Source organism: Falco naumanni, chromosome Z (assembly GCF_017639655.2).
Source record: "Falco naumanni isolate bFalNau1 chromosome Z, bFalNau1.pat, whole genome shotgun sequence".
Lineage (NCBI taxonomy): Eukaryota > Metazoa > Chordata > Aves > Falconiformes > Falconidae > Falco > Falco naumanni.
The window spans coordinates 56454219-56468729 of NC_054080.1; the positions used below are offsets into that span (position 1 = coordinate 56454219).

At 37.6% G+C, this 14511-nt stretch overlaps 1 protein-coding gene across 1 annotated transcript in view; it reads left to right on the forward strand.

Annotated features, from left to right (window-relative positions):
- LOC121081394 (histone-arginine methyltransferase CARM1-like) overlaps positions 1 to 14511 on the forward strand; it is an 81135-nt gene that overhangs the window by 63205 nt on the left and 3419 nt on the right. The window contains exons 7-12 of the mRNA XM_040580412.1: positions 2090 to 2180; positions 6263 to 6344; positions 8077 to 8162; positions 9534 to 9623; positions 11126 to 11263; positions 13050 to 13139. Coding sequence (XP_040436346.1) covers positions 2090 to 2180; positions 6263 to 6344; positions 8077 to 8162; positions 9534 to 9623; positions 11126 to 11263; positions 13050 to 13139 — 577 coding nt within the window. The remainder of the gene's footprint in view (positions 1 to 2089; positions 2181 to 6262; positions 6345 to 8076; positions 8163 to 9533; positions 9624 to 11125; positions 11264 to 13049; positions 13140 to 14511) is intronic.

The window sequence follows — 14511 nt, forward strand, 5'->3', positions numbered from 1 at the left end:
CTTGCTGCTGTATACACTATGCATCTCTGTTGCAACATATCACAATAGATATGATATTATCTACACACACTAGCCTCAACTCCCAGACAGTGAAATGCAGGCAAGAGCAGAACAGTCAAATAGGATGAGCTTTTTTCATGGAAAACCTGTAATATATTGCCTTTGGGAAAACTGTGAAGTTCAAATTGTTTTGACGTACTTTCATAGTGCTTCTCCCAAATATCTTATTCTGATACTTGCATGTTCCCTTTGAGTGACATGTGAGAGATTCACAGTGTTCAATGCTCTGTATTTCATCCCTCCTGTGTTTGGAGTTTTGAAGAGAATCAGTAAGTTCCAGGGCCTCATGGGAATCTTCCTTGAGAGGCAAATCTGAGCATCCAATTGCTAAATGATAAATCTTTCTACATGAACTGCTGAAAATTAAATGAAGTCTCTCTTTGAAAGGCTTCTTTAAAAGAGACCTTTCTCAAGTAAAATTACTCAGCATGGAAGTTTCTGAATGGACTGAATCTGTGCCTTAATGCAGGTAGCTAATGACTTTGCTGTTGATCTGTTTCAAACTTGCAAAGCATGTTTGGGCAGTATTTTTCTTGCCAGCCACTGATCCTGAGTCTCCTGTTTAGATTCTTAGGGCCCAGTTTCAGCGGAGGGCTTCTGAAAAATGGTCAGTAGGCAGGCAGCTCATTTTGAGTTTTAAATGAGTGCTTTTAAACTATGTGCCTAACTTTCTGATTGCTCACTTGTATAGTGGGGATGAATCCCCTTATGTGGTGATTATTAAACTTAACGATTGTCTAAGAAGTAAGCTGAGATTGTGACATTTTGAGTTAGCTGCTAATATTTAGTACCAGTTAGCTTTGGAAACTTTCTGTCCCAAATTCTCTGCAAACTTGCTAATATTCTCCCCACAGCCAGTTTTAAAAAGCATGTGTGTTTTGTGAGTGGGTGTTGTTCTTGATTTAAATTCCTGTGAACTCTTCCTACATGACGCACTTACAAAAGGAAAGCTGTTTCCTTTCCCCTCCCCTGCTCTACCTATCCTCACCTTCAACTATGCATTGTGTTTTATACCAGATTAAAAATGGGTGAAGTACACTCTAGTGTAGTTCAAAATGACCAGGCCTTGTTTCCTGCTTCCATTGACACGTGCATAATGGAATACAAGGGCTTTCTTTTAAGCTGCTAGGTGGTCCGATGCACTGTCCATAGCAGGTAATTCCTGTGGTTTCCTAAGCCATTAGAGTGCAACATCCTAATGAAAATGCATTCTTGCAAACTAGTGTAGATCAGGATTTCATTCCCTGCTTAGTCACTGATTTGCCACTTCATGCAAATAAAACACTTGTTTCTCAACTTCAGCATCTGTTTAAAAAAAAAAGGTATAATAACATTTTTCTGTTTGTAAAGTTCTCAGTATTTACTCTGAAGTGCTATGAGTTTCCGAATAAAATTCTTAAGAGCGAAGTTCATATAACTTCTTCCTTCGTTAACAGCAGTTCTGAATTTGACCAAAACCATACCCAGCAGTTTAATTCAAGATGAAGTCTGAGCTTTAATGAAAATCCTTCTCACAAATGTTGTATTTATTAGGTTAGCTATAAGCAGAGAAGGTGCTGTAATTCTACTGGAGAGTGCTGAGGACGTATTTAATAGCTAGGATTTTGCTTCATTTGAAGAAAGCTAAATAATTTGGATATTTGATATGGGACCATGAAATTACTAGGACTTTATTAAGTATTCTGGTTTCTTCTGTAAGTTGTTCTGGGTTGGGGTTTTTACTGGTTTAGCATATTAACATTTCAGTAACCCATATATTAATGAAACTAAATGCAAAGATATCTCAAGTGTATGGCAACTGCTGCTTCTGAACTGGTGGTTTCTTGCTGGTGAAGAATCCCTGTAGGGATTTCTATGGGACTATAGAATCACAGAATATCCTGAGTTGGAAGGGGTTCACAAGGATCGTCACGTCCAGCTGCTTACTCCACACAGGACAACCTTAACACTAAACCATGTATTTAAGAACATTGTTCAAACACTTCTTGAATACTTGCCTTTCTACTTTATATTGTCTTTTGTTTACTAGGAATGATGTTCCCAACATACAGTGACATTCATTTGGCTCCTTTTTCTGATGAGCAGCTGTACGTGGAACACTACTCCAGAGCAAATTTTTGGTAATGATTATTTATGTTAGTTTATTTTTATCAAAGATTCAGTAGAGGTTAAAAATTAAATTAGTTCTTTGATTCAGCATAACCTATCTGTCAACACTGGAAGATAATGTTTTTATGTTTTCCATGTTCAACTCTGCTCTAGCCTACAGTCATGCTGCTTACTGTACAAGTCTGAAGCATCTCTCAGGAAGTGCTGGAGCTGTCAATTTCAAAAGAAATTGACTCCATGGAGCATCCATTGTGAAAAAAATAGTTGACTGTGAATCAGGTGCTAGTTTTCCTTTGCTACACCAAAGGGTAGTATGCTGTGTATGGTGATCATCATATTGCCTGAAGTGCCAGGTGTATGAGCACAGGAAAGATTCCTTGGCAATCTTCAGAGAGAATAAGCATTAATTCCTATGTCCTGAACAATTTCCCATTTGGTAGTTACTTTCTGTCCACCTAAATTTTTCATGCAGCTTTAACTAGAGGTTGCATTCCTTTTGCCTCGAAGTGTCCTACTGCTACTATTGAGCTGCTGCGGTGCTCTATATAGGATATCTATATAGTGATATTCTAATCAGGAGAAATTCAGATTATTCCATTTCAGCAAAGGGCAGGTTTATTTTGAAATACATTCAGTCCTTCATTTGATACAGCTCAGTTACTTTATATATTAGCCATTTATAAAATATTATTTAAAGGTTTTGGATAAATGGTACTGTGGAACTCCAAGGTTAACTGTTCTTAATCTTCAGGAAGTTTATAAATGCAGTCTTTCGACTGTTCTTACAGCTTGCAATGTGGAATGTGAATGTTAAGTGGTCTTCATCAGACCTATTTGTTGGTTTCTTTGATTAAAGACAATATTTGCTTTCATGCCCAGGTTACGGTGTAACTGCTTATACTTAGAAGTTTTCTTCTGGCTGTCTCTGAAGTAGAGATATGTCAAAATCTTAGTATTTCTATAGTGAATAAAGGAGTGAAATGTGAAAAGTGATGAATTCTTTGCTGGCTCACTGTGCAGGTTGAGCCGATTATGAAATGTTTACATTGTATATTTACAATTTCAAAAATTGCAACAGTATTTTTTATGTTAAGAGACTGAAAAAAGAAGGCAGAAGTAATTTCTGAGAAGTTTTCACATCTCAACTGTCATTCTGGTCCCTCTTCCCAAAGATCCTGTTATTTTTGCTTATATACATAACATGTCGATGGTATATATTAAACTATAAATTACAAGACTGAAGCACAATGTTGTACCATGATGCAGATTCTTCCTCACTTAGTGAAGAAAATATATAAATACTTAGTAGTATGAAGCAGAATTATAGCTTTTTTTCCCAGGTCTATACAGGACTGGATGTTACTGCAAATATGAAAGCATTTCATTTCAGACTGCTTTGGATGCTTCACCTTCATTTGTAATAAATGTAAGACCTCTGTGGAATATCTGTGGGGTAGGCACAGTGTATGTGCGTGTATCTCCATCAAAACTGATGTATATGGTAATGTTTTTGGTGGTGGGAAAAGATCTGCAGCCTTTTGTTGTTTCTGGGACTGAATAGTCCAGCTAGATTAGTTTCTTATAGTTTGTTAACACAAATGCACCATCTGCATTTAAAATAAAAATAAAATAAAATAAAAAAAAGGAGAGAACTTCATCTGTATCTAGCTGGCATGATTTGATTCCACATATTCTACATACATACATTTAATAACCTGAATTATCTGTCAACCACTGCAAGGGTTTCAGAGAATTGCGTAAAGGGGAAAACCAGATTTTTCAAGCCTGCTTTACTAACTAGTTTTGCTTTGCACCAAGAATGTTTTTGTCACTGACATTATTATCACAGACTGTAGTAATACTTTGTAATTATGATAGTGATCAGGTTGGTATGTAAATTACAACATACTGTAGTCTTTCCCCCGCCCATCTTTGCAAAACGATGTCTCCCTTTTTTGACAGATCTTTTTATTACCTACTTCTGATGTTTTTATGAGAATGTTTCAACCAAAATAACCACAGAAATGTCACAGTTACCACTGATGATATTCTTTGTGTATCAGGTTCTATTTGATTATTCCTAGACAAAAAAGGTTTTGTGTTCAAAGTAGTTTTTGTATGGATGTATGCCCAAGATGTTAATTGTACAAGAGGATTAAATACTGTTGAGGTTAGTGAGTGCTCTCAAGAGCAACAAATTAGTGCTTCTAATGTTTTCAACCAAATGTGGAATCAAAATGTTCTGAGTAAGTGTGTAGTAGTTCTGTTTCTGCAGCACTGTAGGACGTTCATGTTCTTAATATTAAAAGGTCTGGATATCCTGATAGATCCAGAGCTATAAAAGTCCTGTTTCAGACAAAGCAGTTTCTCAGGGCTTTCTTGGACACTTGAAGCAAACTGTCAGGTACTAGTTGGTGACAGCCTGTGATTTACTAAGCTTCAAATTCCAGGCCTCAAGAAGCAGCTTTCATTCCTTGTCCAGCTTTGTTACTGAAACACAAGATGTGTTTTGTGTGTAATAAATTCTTTCCTGTTTAGCTAAATCTATATCCTGTATCTTAGAGATTGGATACAGGTTTGGATCCAGTTAGGTGACAGTACTTGAGCAGAAGACTGAAAGAAATATACAGATTTTCAATTTGAACTTTCATCTGGTAAAGGCACCATGATTTAAAAAACCCTTCAAAATGCTATGCAAAAGTCATGCTGTGTGTTCTAAAATTAGATGAGGTACTTGGAGTAGCCTGTTTACTACACAAAAGAAAGGCTACATGTTTCTCATACATTTAGAATCATTGTCTTGGACCTGTACAATAATAATAATTATGAAACTGTGTAAGTATGTTTTGTTTCTCTTCAGGCCTATATTTTGGCTTATTGTTGTGCTTCAGAGTTGCATATTAATTTTTATTTACCAGTAATCGTTTCTAGAAGTATGATAATGTATAGTCTACTATAGAAAAGCAGACTGCTGTCTTTGTTGGTGAAAACCTTTCAAAGATATAAAGATACAAAGCATAAATATAAAGCAGGTGGTTAAAAATAGTGTGCATTTTGTCTGTGTTTCTCATCAGGGATAAATAAGCAACTCAATTATACTGTACAACAAACATATGGAAAAGGGTAAAAGATCACTTGCAGTTATTGGTGTCAGCTGATTTCCTCTGTTGTGCTTATTTGAGTTCTTTCCTTAAAGATATCTTCTCAGATATCTCTAAGGTATACAATCATCTGGGGCATCTTCCCTTTATGCAGTTAGCACAGAACTGTAATGCAGAATTTATCAGTATTAAAGGTATATTGCCAGATTAGTTCAGAGTAACTCATCCACTTTGAAAAAAGTTACGATGGGAGTTGTACAACGTTGTAACAATGAGGACAAACATTTAAAGTTTCCATTTTTAACTGCTTCTGAAGACACTGAAGGTTTTATATCTAGATGACTCTTCCAGCATAGGGAGCTGAGCATCCTTGCGCATTCCCCTTTCAATCCCCTTTTGTTTGTTATCTGGAAATAAACTTCTCAGTGACTTGATAAGAGAGTTAGACACAGCAGAAAGACTACTGCAAGTATGTGTATTTCCATTCCAAATTTCATACTGGAAATAGAATATACATTAAATGCACATTTGTATAAATTCTTAAGATGAAAATACTCTTTTCCTCCCATTCTGTTGGCATAGGATCAGCTTTATTTTCCTCTTTAATGTCAATAAAAAGGAACAGAACTGTAATACAGGTGTCCTCATCGCTGTGTTGATTTATAGAACATCCACCCCCAATTCTGGAGTAGCCTGAGACTACACAGGTAGTTTAAGAGTGCCTCGTTCTCTGCTTGCTGGATGGATTCTTTCAGAAGCATAGCATGGGATGTCTCCATATGTCCATTTGAGAGGATCACATCACCTCAGTGCTGTATAGGGGATCTCTGGGGAGGGTAAAGTAAACTAAGGAGGGCTGCAATCCGGCTTCTTGGCAGACAGGGGAAAAGGAAAGAGGTCCAAAGGCACACTTCACCTGCCATTTACCGTTATTGTGCCTGGGTCTGGTTGGAACATTTTTCCCTAAACATTTTATGTGTTACTGTTTCTAGGTACCAGGAATGCTTTTATGGGGTCAACCTGTCCAGTCTGCGCAGTGTGGCTGTGGATGAGTATTTCAGACAACCTATCGTGGTAGGTTTGTATGCCTGGGAGTTATTTTTTGTGGTTTTTCCTCCCTATCTCACCCCCTTCACAAAATTCTACAGGTACAGTAGTCACCTTGTTTAACAGAGCTCTGGGGCTGTTGAGTAAAGGAAGGAACTGTAGGTGTGTGAACAGAACTGCTGTCAAAGGTTAACTACTACAGGTAATATTCTGGTTTTGCTATGAATAACAGATGCCCAGAAGTATGCACGCATTAGGAAGCCACAGCATGTGAACAACTGTCTTCCTAACGCGCAACTAGCTTCCCTCAGTGTTTCCAGTCTCTTAAACAAGACCTTGATTTTTCCCTTCCCATCTCTAATCCGCAAGTTACAGGAAAAGAGGAAGCAGCCGAGCAAACACTTTTCTGTATTATGAAACCACCTTTCTTATATGTAAATATCCTTATTTTATTCATAACTTGGACCTAGCACCTGCAGTTCTCCTTCTTCCTTTTTAGTAAAAGTCCAGGTGGTATCTATTTAGAAAGAATGCAGGAGAAATTCTTCTCACCTCTCTGGGGAAAAAAAACTAAACAATCCCCACTCCACACCTTCTGCCCCAGTATAATGCTTCACTGTAGGTGTAATGATAAGGTTCTCTCTCAGAAATTTCAATTCAAGAAATCTTTGCTAGCCTTAGGCTAACTAGTGTAAGTAGTGATACCAGTGTAGCTGCTGTTGCATGGAGACCCTAAAACCTGTCCAGAAATCTGGAAAGACCATCACATTACTGATGCTACCTTCTGCACTTGACTGCTTTTGGTACTTCATAAGAGAAAACTCTCATTTGTTTTCAGGCATTTCAGCCCTATCTGTGACTATAGCATAGCCATTCTCAGTGCTGGCTCCTGGGCTTTCAGTTAGAGAATGGAGTAATCTGTGGGGCATACGTGCTTGTGTCCTATATGAAGTACGTGTTTGGCTTCGATTTCTCAGTCGTGATTCTTCAGGCCTTGAAGTAAAAAATAAATTGCCCAATAAAAAACATATATAATTGTTATTTCTTTTAAAAAAATCATATATCTCCTTGGCTTCCCCTTACTCTGTAGATAGATATTGGTTCTCTAGATGGGTTCACTGGGGGATGTGATACAAGCCTTTAAGTTAAGAGTTTGCTTTACTTATGAAAGAGCTTGTGAACAGTTATAGATTAGGATTAGTGGATGAAATTAAAGAAAGAAAAACGAAGGGAGAAGTTTTCATTTCCTGATTGACTACACCTAACTTTTTTCCAGAGGGCAAATCTGTATTAAGTAATTCTTCTTTATATACTTCATAATTTAGTTTTCAACTATTTCCATACTGTCTTAGATCAGTTTAACCAACTGCACAGAACAGAAAAGCACATTAAAATGTATGTGGTTTATAAAAAAAACCCAAAACAAACCCCAAAAAACCAAAACAAAAAACACCACCAAATAAACCCACTGCTTTTTTACAAGTGTTCAATTTCTGGGCAAATTTTATTGTTTCTAGGCTGAATAAAACAGTCTTTGATAGGTAATCTATCAAATATATTGCATGCTGATAATACTGCAAAATCCAAGTGTTCTAAGGAATCCTAAAAAGATGAAACATCTAAAGTAAGTTTATTGGTAAGGTTGATTTTTGTCTTTTTTCCCATGTTTTTTAACAGAAAACAAGTTTATACACTGACAAGACAGAATAACAGTTGAAACTCCCCCCCCCCCCCCCCTTTTTTTTTTTAACCCCCGTAGGATACTTTTGATGTGAGAATTCTGATGGCCCGGACAGTGAAGTACACTGTGAACTTCATGGAAGCTGCTGAAGAAGATTTGCATAGGTCAGCAGATGCCAGCAACCTACTCTTAAACTTTCATTTTTGTAACTGGCTATTGATCATTTGCACTCAGACAAAGAGGAAGTTTTGGTGGCGGATGGGGAGAAGGGAAGGTGGCATGCTAGAATGATTAGCACACCACTCCTAATGGACTGGAGCATTTATCTGCATGACGATTTGTCCAGTATTAGCAGAGAAGCCTGTTTGTGAGCCTGTGAAGCACTAGAGATTGGTTCACAAAATTTCCACACTGAAAGGGATAAAATGGACTTTGAAAGACAGTGTTTACTTCTTAGCATTATAAGTTGGGACACATTTACATCTAGTTACAAGGCAATTTTTGTTTTTCTGTGTAGACATCCCAAAAGACCTTGTCAAATAGTGTCATCACAAGCTGCCTTGCTGAACTCTTGTGTATCTTTTTTTTAAAAATATTTTCCAGTCTAACAGGAGGCAGCTGTACCTCTACTTCCTCCAGACCTCCTTCAAATTTTTAGTTGGAAAGTCATATATATAAACCAACCTTGCATCCCTGACATCAGAGAAGCCTCCTCAGTACATCTGTGAAATAAAATGTACCATATGGGAGAACTTGAGGGAGTACTTCAGATCCTTGCAAGGCACTGTCATAAGGTGAAAATATCGGAGACTGCCTTTGAAACTCTAAAACCTTGTTGTTTCAACATGACTCACAACTAATTGTATAAATGACATGGTCTACTAAAAGAGATTTGCTCAGAGAAATGGGAAACAGCTGGAGAATTGCTTTCCAGTTTCAGCTGGCTAGCATTGACTTCCTTCAGTGGTTCTCAGCACTAACATGTTTGTAGCTGAATGCTAATTTTATGATACAATTCTGCAAGACTGGGTGAGATTTGGGTTCAACTGCATAGCCAGTAATAGTTCTTTTGGAAATACTCCAGCTCTTGCTCAAGCAGCTTGGTTTTTCCTTCTGCATCCAGTAGTAGTTTTGTTTGTCAAATTTGTTGTGGAACATTTTCCTGTTCAAAATAGTTTTTAAACTAAATCCATGTCCTTCACTGGGAATGAGAAATTTTCCACTGCAAAGGCTGAACCCCTGTATTTATAACAGTCTGCAGTGTTGCCACAAATGATGCAGTAACATTTGTGTGGTGGCATATTTGATGCTACTATTGAATAAGGCACACAAAAACCTAACACCTATATCGGTTCCATTCGTTAATTCTATTGACACAGAGACAAAGAGCATATCCTTTTAAATATATGGAAAATTGAGACATAAACTGCTGAATAAGAATGGAAATATACAAATCACTACAAGGTAGGTTTCTGGTGGAATTTCCAGTACTTTTTGGAAATTACTTTGGCAGCATATTGTTTTTTCTCCTGCAGAGTGGAAATCCCTTTTGTTTTCCAAATGATGCAGTCTGGACTAATCCATGGCCTGGCCTTTTGGTTTGATGTGGCATTTGTAGGATCACTGTAAGTACTTTTTCCTTCTTCGTATGAAATATTAACTACAGGGGGGAAAACGTTTTTCATATAAAGTGCACTAGAATTAGACTTTTATCTGGTGCTGACGTTGATTGTAATGTAATTCCTTCATGTTAAAAGAAATGATGCTGCCTTCTATAGGTAACAAAAAGTGTGATAACCTAGTGCTAGCGGTATGAGTAGGTAGTGGTAATCTTGCTTCCCACTGATTGGCGTGCACATTATCTATGGTACACTACATCCAGGAATTGTTCATGGTCAAAACGCACTGTTCCAGACAATACTGACTCTTTTTAATATTACATACTACTCTATTTTACATTGGAAGTAAAGCAGCATTTGAACATAAGCTGGATTTTCCCAGCTGGGCTGGTCTTATTTGTGGGCAAAAAGGAGAGCAGGTTGCAAGTACCAGGCTGACACAATGGAAATGGGAAAAATTTCACCAGGCTTGGGAAGATTTTTCACTGCAGCACCAGGCATTTAGTGCAAAACAGGGACACTCATCTGGTATACTAAGTAGGTGAGTATTATGTAAACTTGCTCAGGTAGTCAATACATAGATTTCAACTATCTGTATTTTGCTCTTAGATAAGATTTGTTGATTTCCCAGTTAAAATGGTCTAGTTTTAGATGAGGTTTTTCTTCAGTAAAATGCACTTCCATTTGTTTGTGGGGTTTGTGCCTTTTATTAGCCTTTGAAATGAGGATTGTCAAGATTTCAGAATAGCATATCCATTAAAAGAAAATGCACATATGTGCATTTATATTTAACAGCTGATAGTAGAATTTTTAGTCATAAAAAAGGAACCAGAGGAACTGTCTGAAATCCTCTGCTGAGAATGCCTTGACTTTGGAGTAGGCATTTGCTTAATCAGCAGCTCTTTCATGTTTCTACAGCTCTGGAAGTTCTTTGACTGAGCACTTGAAATCTGAGTGGATCAGACTCATGGTTTTACCTGTGTTATCCCTTTCTTTGCACCTACAGCCTTTTTCGGTATATTATTGAAGTATCTCTTGCAAGTGAAAATGAGGCATAGGACCTTCTTGGGGAGTGTTGTCTAAGGATGGAACTTTAAGGATGAAACGACCATTGTGAAGAATCACATTGACACATTCAGGAAAAATATTATTTTCCTGTAATTTGTTGAAATTGAGTGGTAAGAGGAGAGATAAATTAGTATTCTCTGTCCTGGCAGTGTGGAAAGAAAACAGGAATCTGAAGAGTCTCTTTTTTGAATCTCTGTAATTGGCTTAGGCACACAGATCTGGTGGTGACAGGCACAGTACAGATAAAGAAAGAAAACGAGGCATAACGTATTGATTTCCCACCACAGGGTAGAATCACTCTCCCAGTTTACTTGAAGGTAGTTTAAAGTTTATTATAAGTAGCGGAGGCCTCCAATACATAAACATCTAACAACTTAAAATTGTTTCCAAGAGGAGCAGACAGGAGAGAAAGTCTAGAGAGCTTTTCTTGTTTGTTTCAGGGTAACTGTTTGGTTGTCCACTGCACCGACAGAACCTCTCACTCACTGGTATCAAGTCCGCTGCCTTCTTCAGACACCCCTCTTTGCTAAAGAGGGGGAAACTCTCTCAGGAAAAGTCTTATTTGTTGCCAATAAGAGGTAAGTGTAAAAGCTTCCCAAGCAGATTTTGTAGTGTGGCTGTTCTTGGTAGAGGTACCCAAAAGACACCAGTTAATATTCGGTATGTTTGTACCCACATTTGTTATTCCTGGCACCATTGCCAATTTGTATGGTATCACTGATACAGTTTGTAGGCACTGTTGACCTTGTGAGACTCCACTCACCAAAAGGTCTCCACATTCCTTTTGTTACCAGTGATGTTCCTTCTCACATACCTTCTCCTTAAGCACCCGTCACATCCTGCCTTCCCTCACAGTGCTACTTGCAGCTTTTGTCAGCTTTCTACTCCACTGTCTTCCACACACAGCAGATTTCTCAGGTCATGTCCAGCCATTTTCCACACCTTGTTCTGTAGTATAACCTCTCGCCATGTCCTCGTCAGCAGCCTGGTTGGTTGCCTGAAGCCCCAACATCCCTGGTCTCTCAGTAAGTCCTGTGTAGAGACAAGGAGGAGTGTGATTGATCCCAAATCCTTTAATTCTGAAAAAAAATCCTTATGGATGTGCTCCCCTGTTTAAGAATAGTACTTTTCATGTGTTTGTCCTTCCACTGAGGCTAATGAAGATGGCTGCTTTTGGACGGGCACATTTCCTCACCAGACCTCTCTGCTGTTCCTGCTGTCAGTCAAATGTTTGATAACTCCACTCCTACACTTTGCTTTAAAAACAATCCTCAAGTCACTGTGTCACACAAGTTGCCGCCTGCTTTGCTTATGTGTATGTGTAGTTTTAACAGAAGACAAAGCCTGCCTGCACAGTGTAGGAAGGTGAATTGTCTTGTCTTTTTTATATTATTACTATTATTTTTATTTTATTTTTTCCCAATGGGAAACATACTGACCAGTCAGGTGATTACAGTGACATCAAAACTGCCAATAATACTTCCAGAGCTCTTTAATCACATCAGCAACAAATGCTTGATTTGGGATTTGTCAAACTTCTAGATCTTCAGCTTAGAAACTCCTCATGGAGAAAATACATAATACAGATGTTGATAGGTCTCTTTCAAATGTAAAATGTATTCATATTTTAGTATATAAAAGAAACACTGTATGCCACAAGGTGATCACACAGCCACTGCTGTAAAAATGTCAGTACACACGGTGTATCTACAATGGAGCATGGCTCAGACACCTGAGCTAGCGACCTTGCCAGACTGAGAAGGATCAGCCCTTGAACCACGTGTTAGCACTGAGCTAACAAGTCCTACCACAAAGCGACTCTGCTTTTGGGATCAACTTGGCACCTCTGTGTAACTCTGCAGTTCCTGTTCCATGCAGAAGGACCAGCTCTGGTCAAACTTCAGTGTCTCGGTATGCTCTCAGTTGCTCAGTTGACCCTCTTCTGGTGAAATATCCTTCCTGCTGAAATCTAGGGTTATGAAAGGAGTGAACTTAATGCTGTTTCGCTAGTTAGATGTTTCTGATCATGAAATAATACTCTGTACCTGCTAATGTTGCAATTTATAGTTTTTCTGTCGGGGGGTGGGGGAAAGACCTTTCCCTTTTGAATACGATCAGTGCAAAATTATGATGTTTTTCAGATGCAAACTCTTAAAATTGCATAAGCATCTTGTAAATTTTATTTCTTTAGAGGTGATTAAATAATCATGGCCTTGCACTGATGCCACTGCAAATATATTTCCTACGCTTGTTATACTAAGTGATTATTATTCAAACCGTAACTACACTAGTATTTTTTCACACAAGATGTTATAGTTGTTTTAATTCCATTACATCTTCTTTATACTTCTCTTTCTGATGCAGACAAAGTTATGATATTCAGATTATGGCTGTGGTAGACCAGACAGGATTTAAATCTGGTAACATTCTTGATTTAAAGAATCCATTTTTCAGGTAAGAAATCATTTTGACTAAAATATACTGCTGTAGAGTGGTAACATCTTGTATGACAGGAAACAACACACACCTACTGTGGAAGAACAAGTTTCTGACCTCTTAGAGTTTATTTTATTTCTACAGGTATAATGGCATGATTGGTTTGCGTTAGCGGTAGTTACTTAATATAAGCCAATATTCTATTTAGGCTGTGTGACAAAGGGCAAAAGGCAAAAAGCTTTATTTAAGATGTGTAATGGTTTAGTGCTGTGTTTAGTACTGTGGCAAAATAGTAGACATTTACTTACTTGAACTAGTGTATACTTAAAATATTTTGCTGTTTCCTGTTGTGTGATGTGCATCATCGTGACTCAAGGAGTCAGCAGTATGCCCTGATGCACTCTGCTAAGCACATAAATCCATAATACTATTTGACATGAAGGACCTGTCCTTTCTGTATTAAGCATGAGGGGAGGAAAAAAATCTACTTGCTGCAATCCTTCCCAACCAAGCAGGAGCCTTCATTAGATGTTGCTACAGCACTGTATTTAGGAAAAAATCTACCACTTACGGATCAAAACAAACAGAAGGAAGGAGCCATCAGTTCTTCCAAAAGGAAGATTTTTGAGAAAAACAGGTTAACTGTGTTCTGTTCTCATTTTTATGCTTTATTTAGTGTAAACATAGGCAAATACAGCTGATGGAATTGATTTTTCCCAGAGATACACTTGGAATATGCATCCTTCATTCATTATGTGTTTCCTGTTCCCTATTTTTTTGCCTCAGACCTATATGACAATCCCACAGTAATTGTATAAAACAAAATATTTATTGTGTCTGATGAACATTAATTAATTTTAATCTGCACATCATGCAGCACATCAGTTGTTTTGGCTTTAGAATGGGGTCCTTTTGATTAAATTTGTAAAAATGCTTTTGTAATAAAGACTGTTCGTGGAAGATGGGCAATAACTATAAACAAAATTATGCACTGGAAAAGATAATTTCTTCAAATCTGGCCTGTGACATGGAGAGTGTCTAGCTTGCTTATGTTTTTAGTTTGGCTAATACCAGTTTCAAATCTAAAAGCTTTTAGTGGTGATGAATTCAAGAAAGTTTACTGGTTTCCTAAAATCTCCGTACTTAACTCAGCACCCATTGCATTAAGTGTGAGTGACTTTTCAAAGATGGTAGAAGGCTACTCATTTACAAGCAAAAGAAGCTTTTGTCAAGAGTTTTTAACTTGCATAAAATATGGAAACCATTTTCAGAATGGTATCACTCTTTTGGAAGAAAGCAGGGAGGGAATGGTAAAATTGTGTGTTATATATAGAAGTACTTTAAGTTACATGAAACAATATTCTATCTGAAAATGGAATGTAAAAATGTC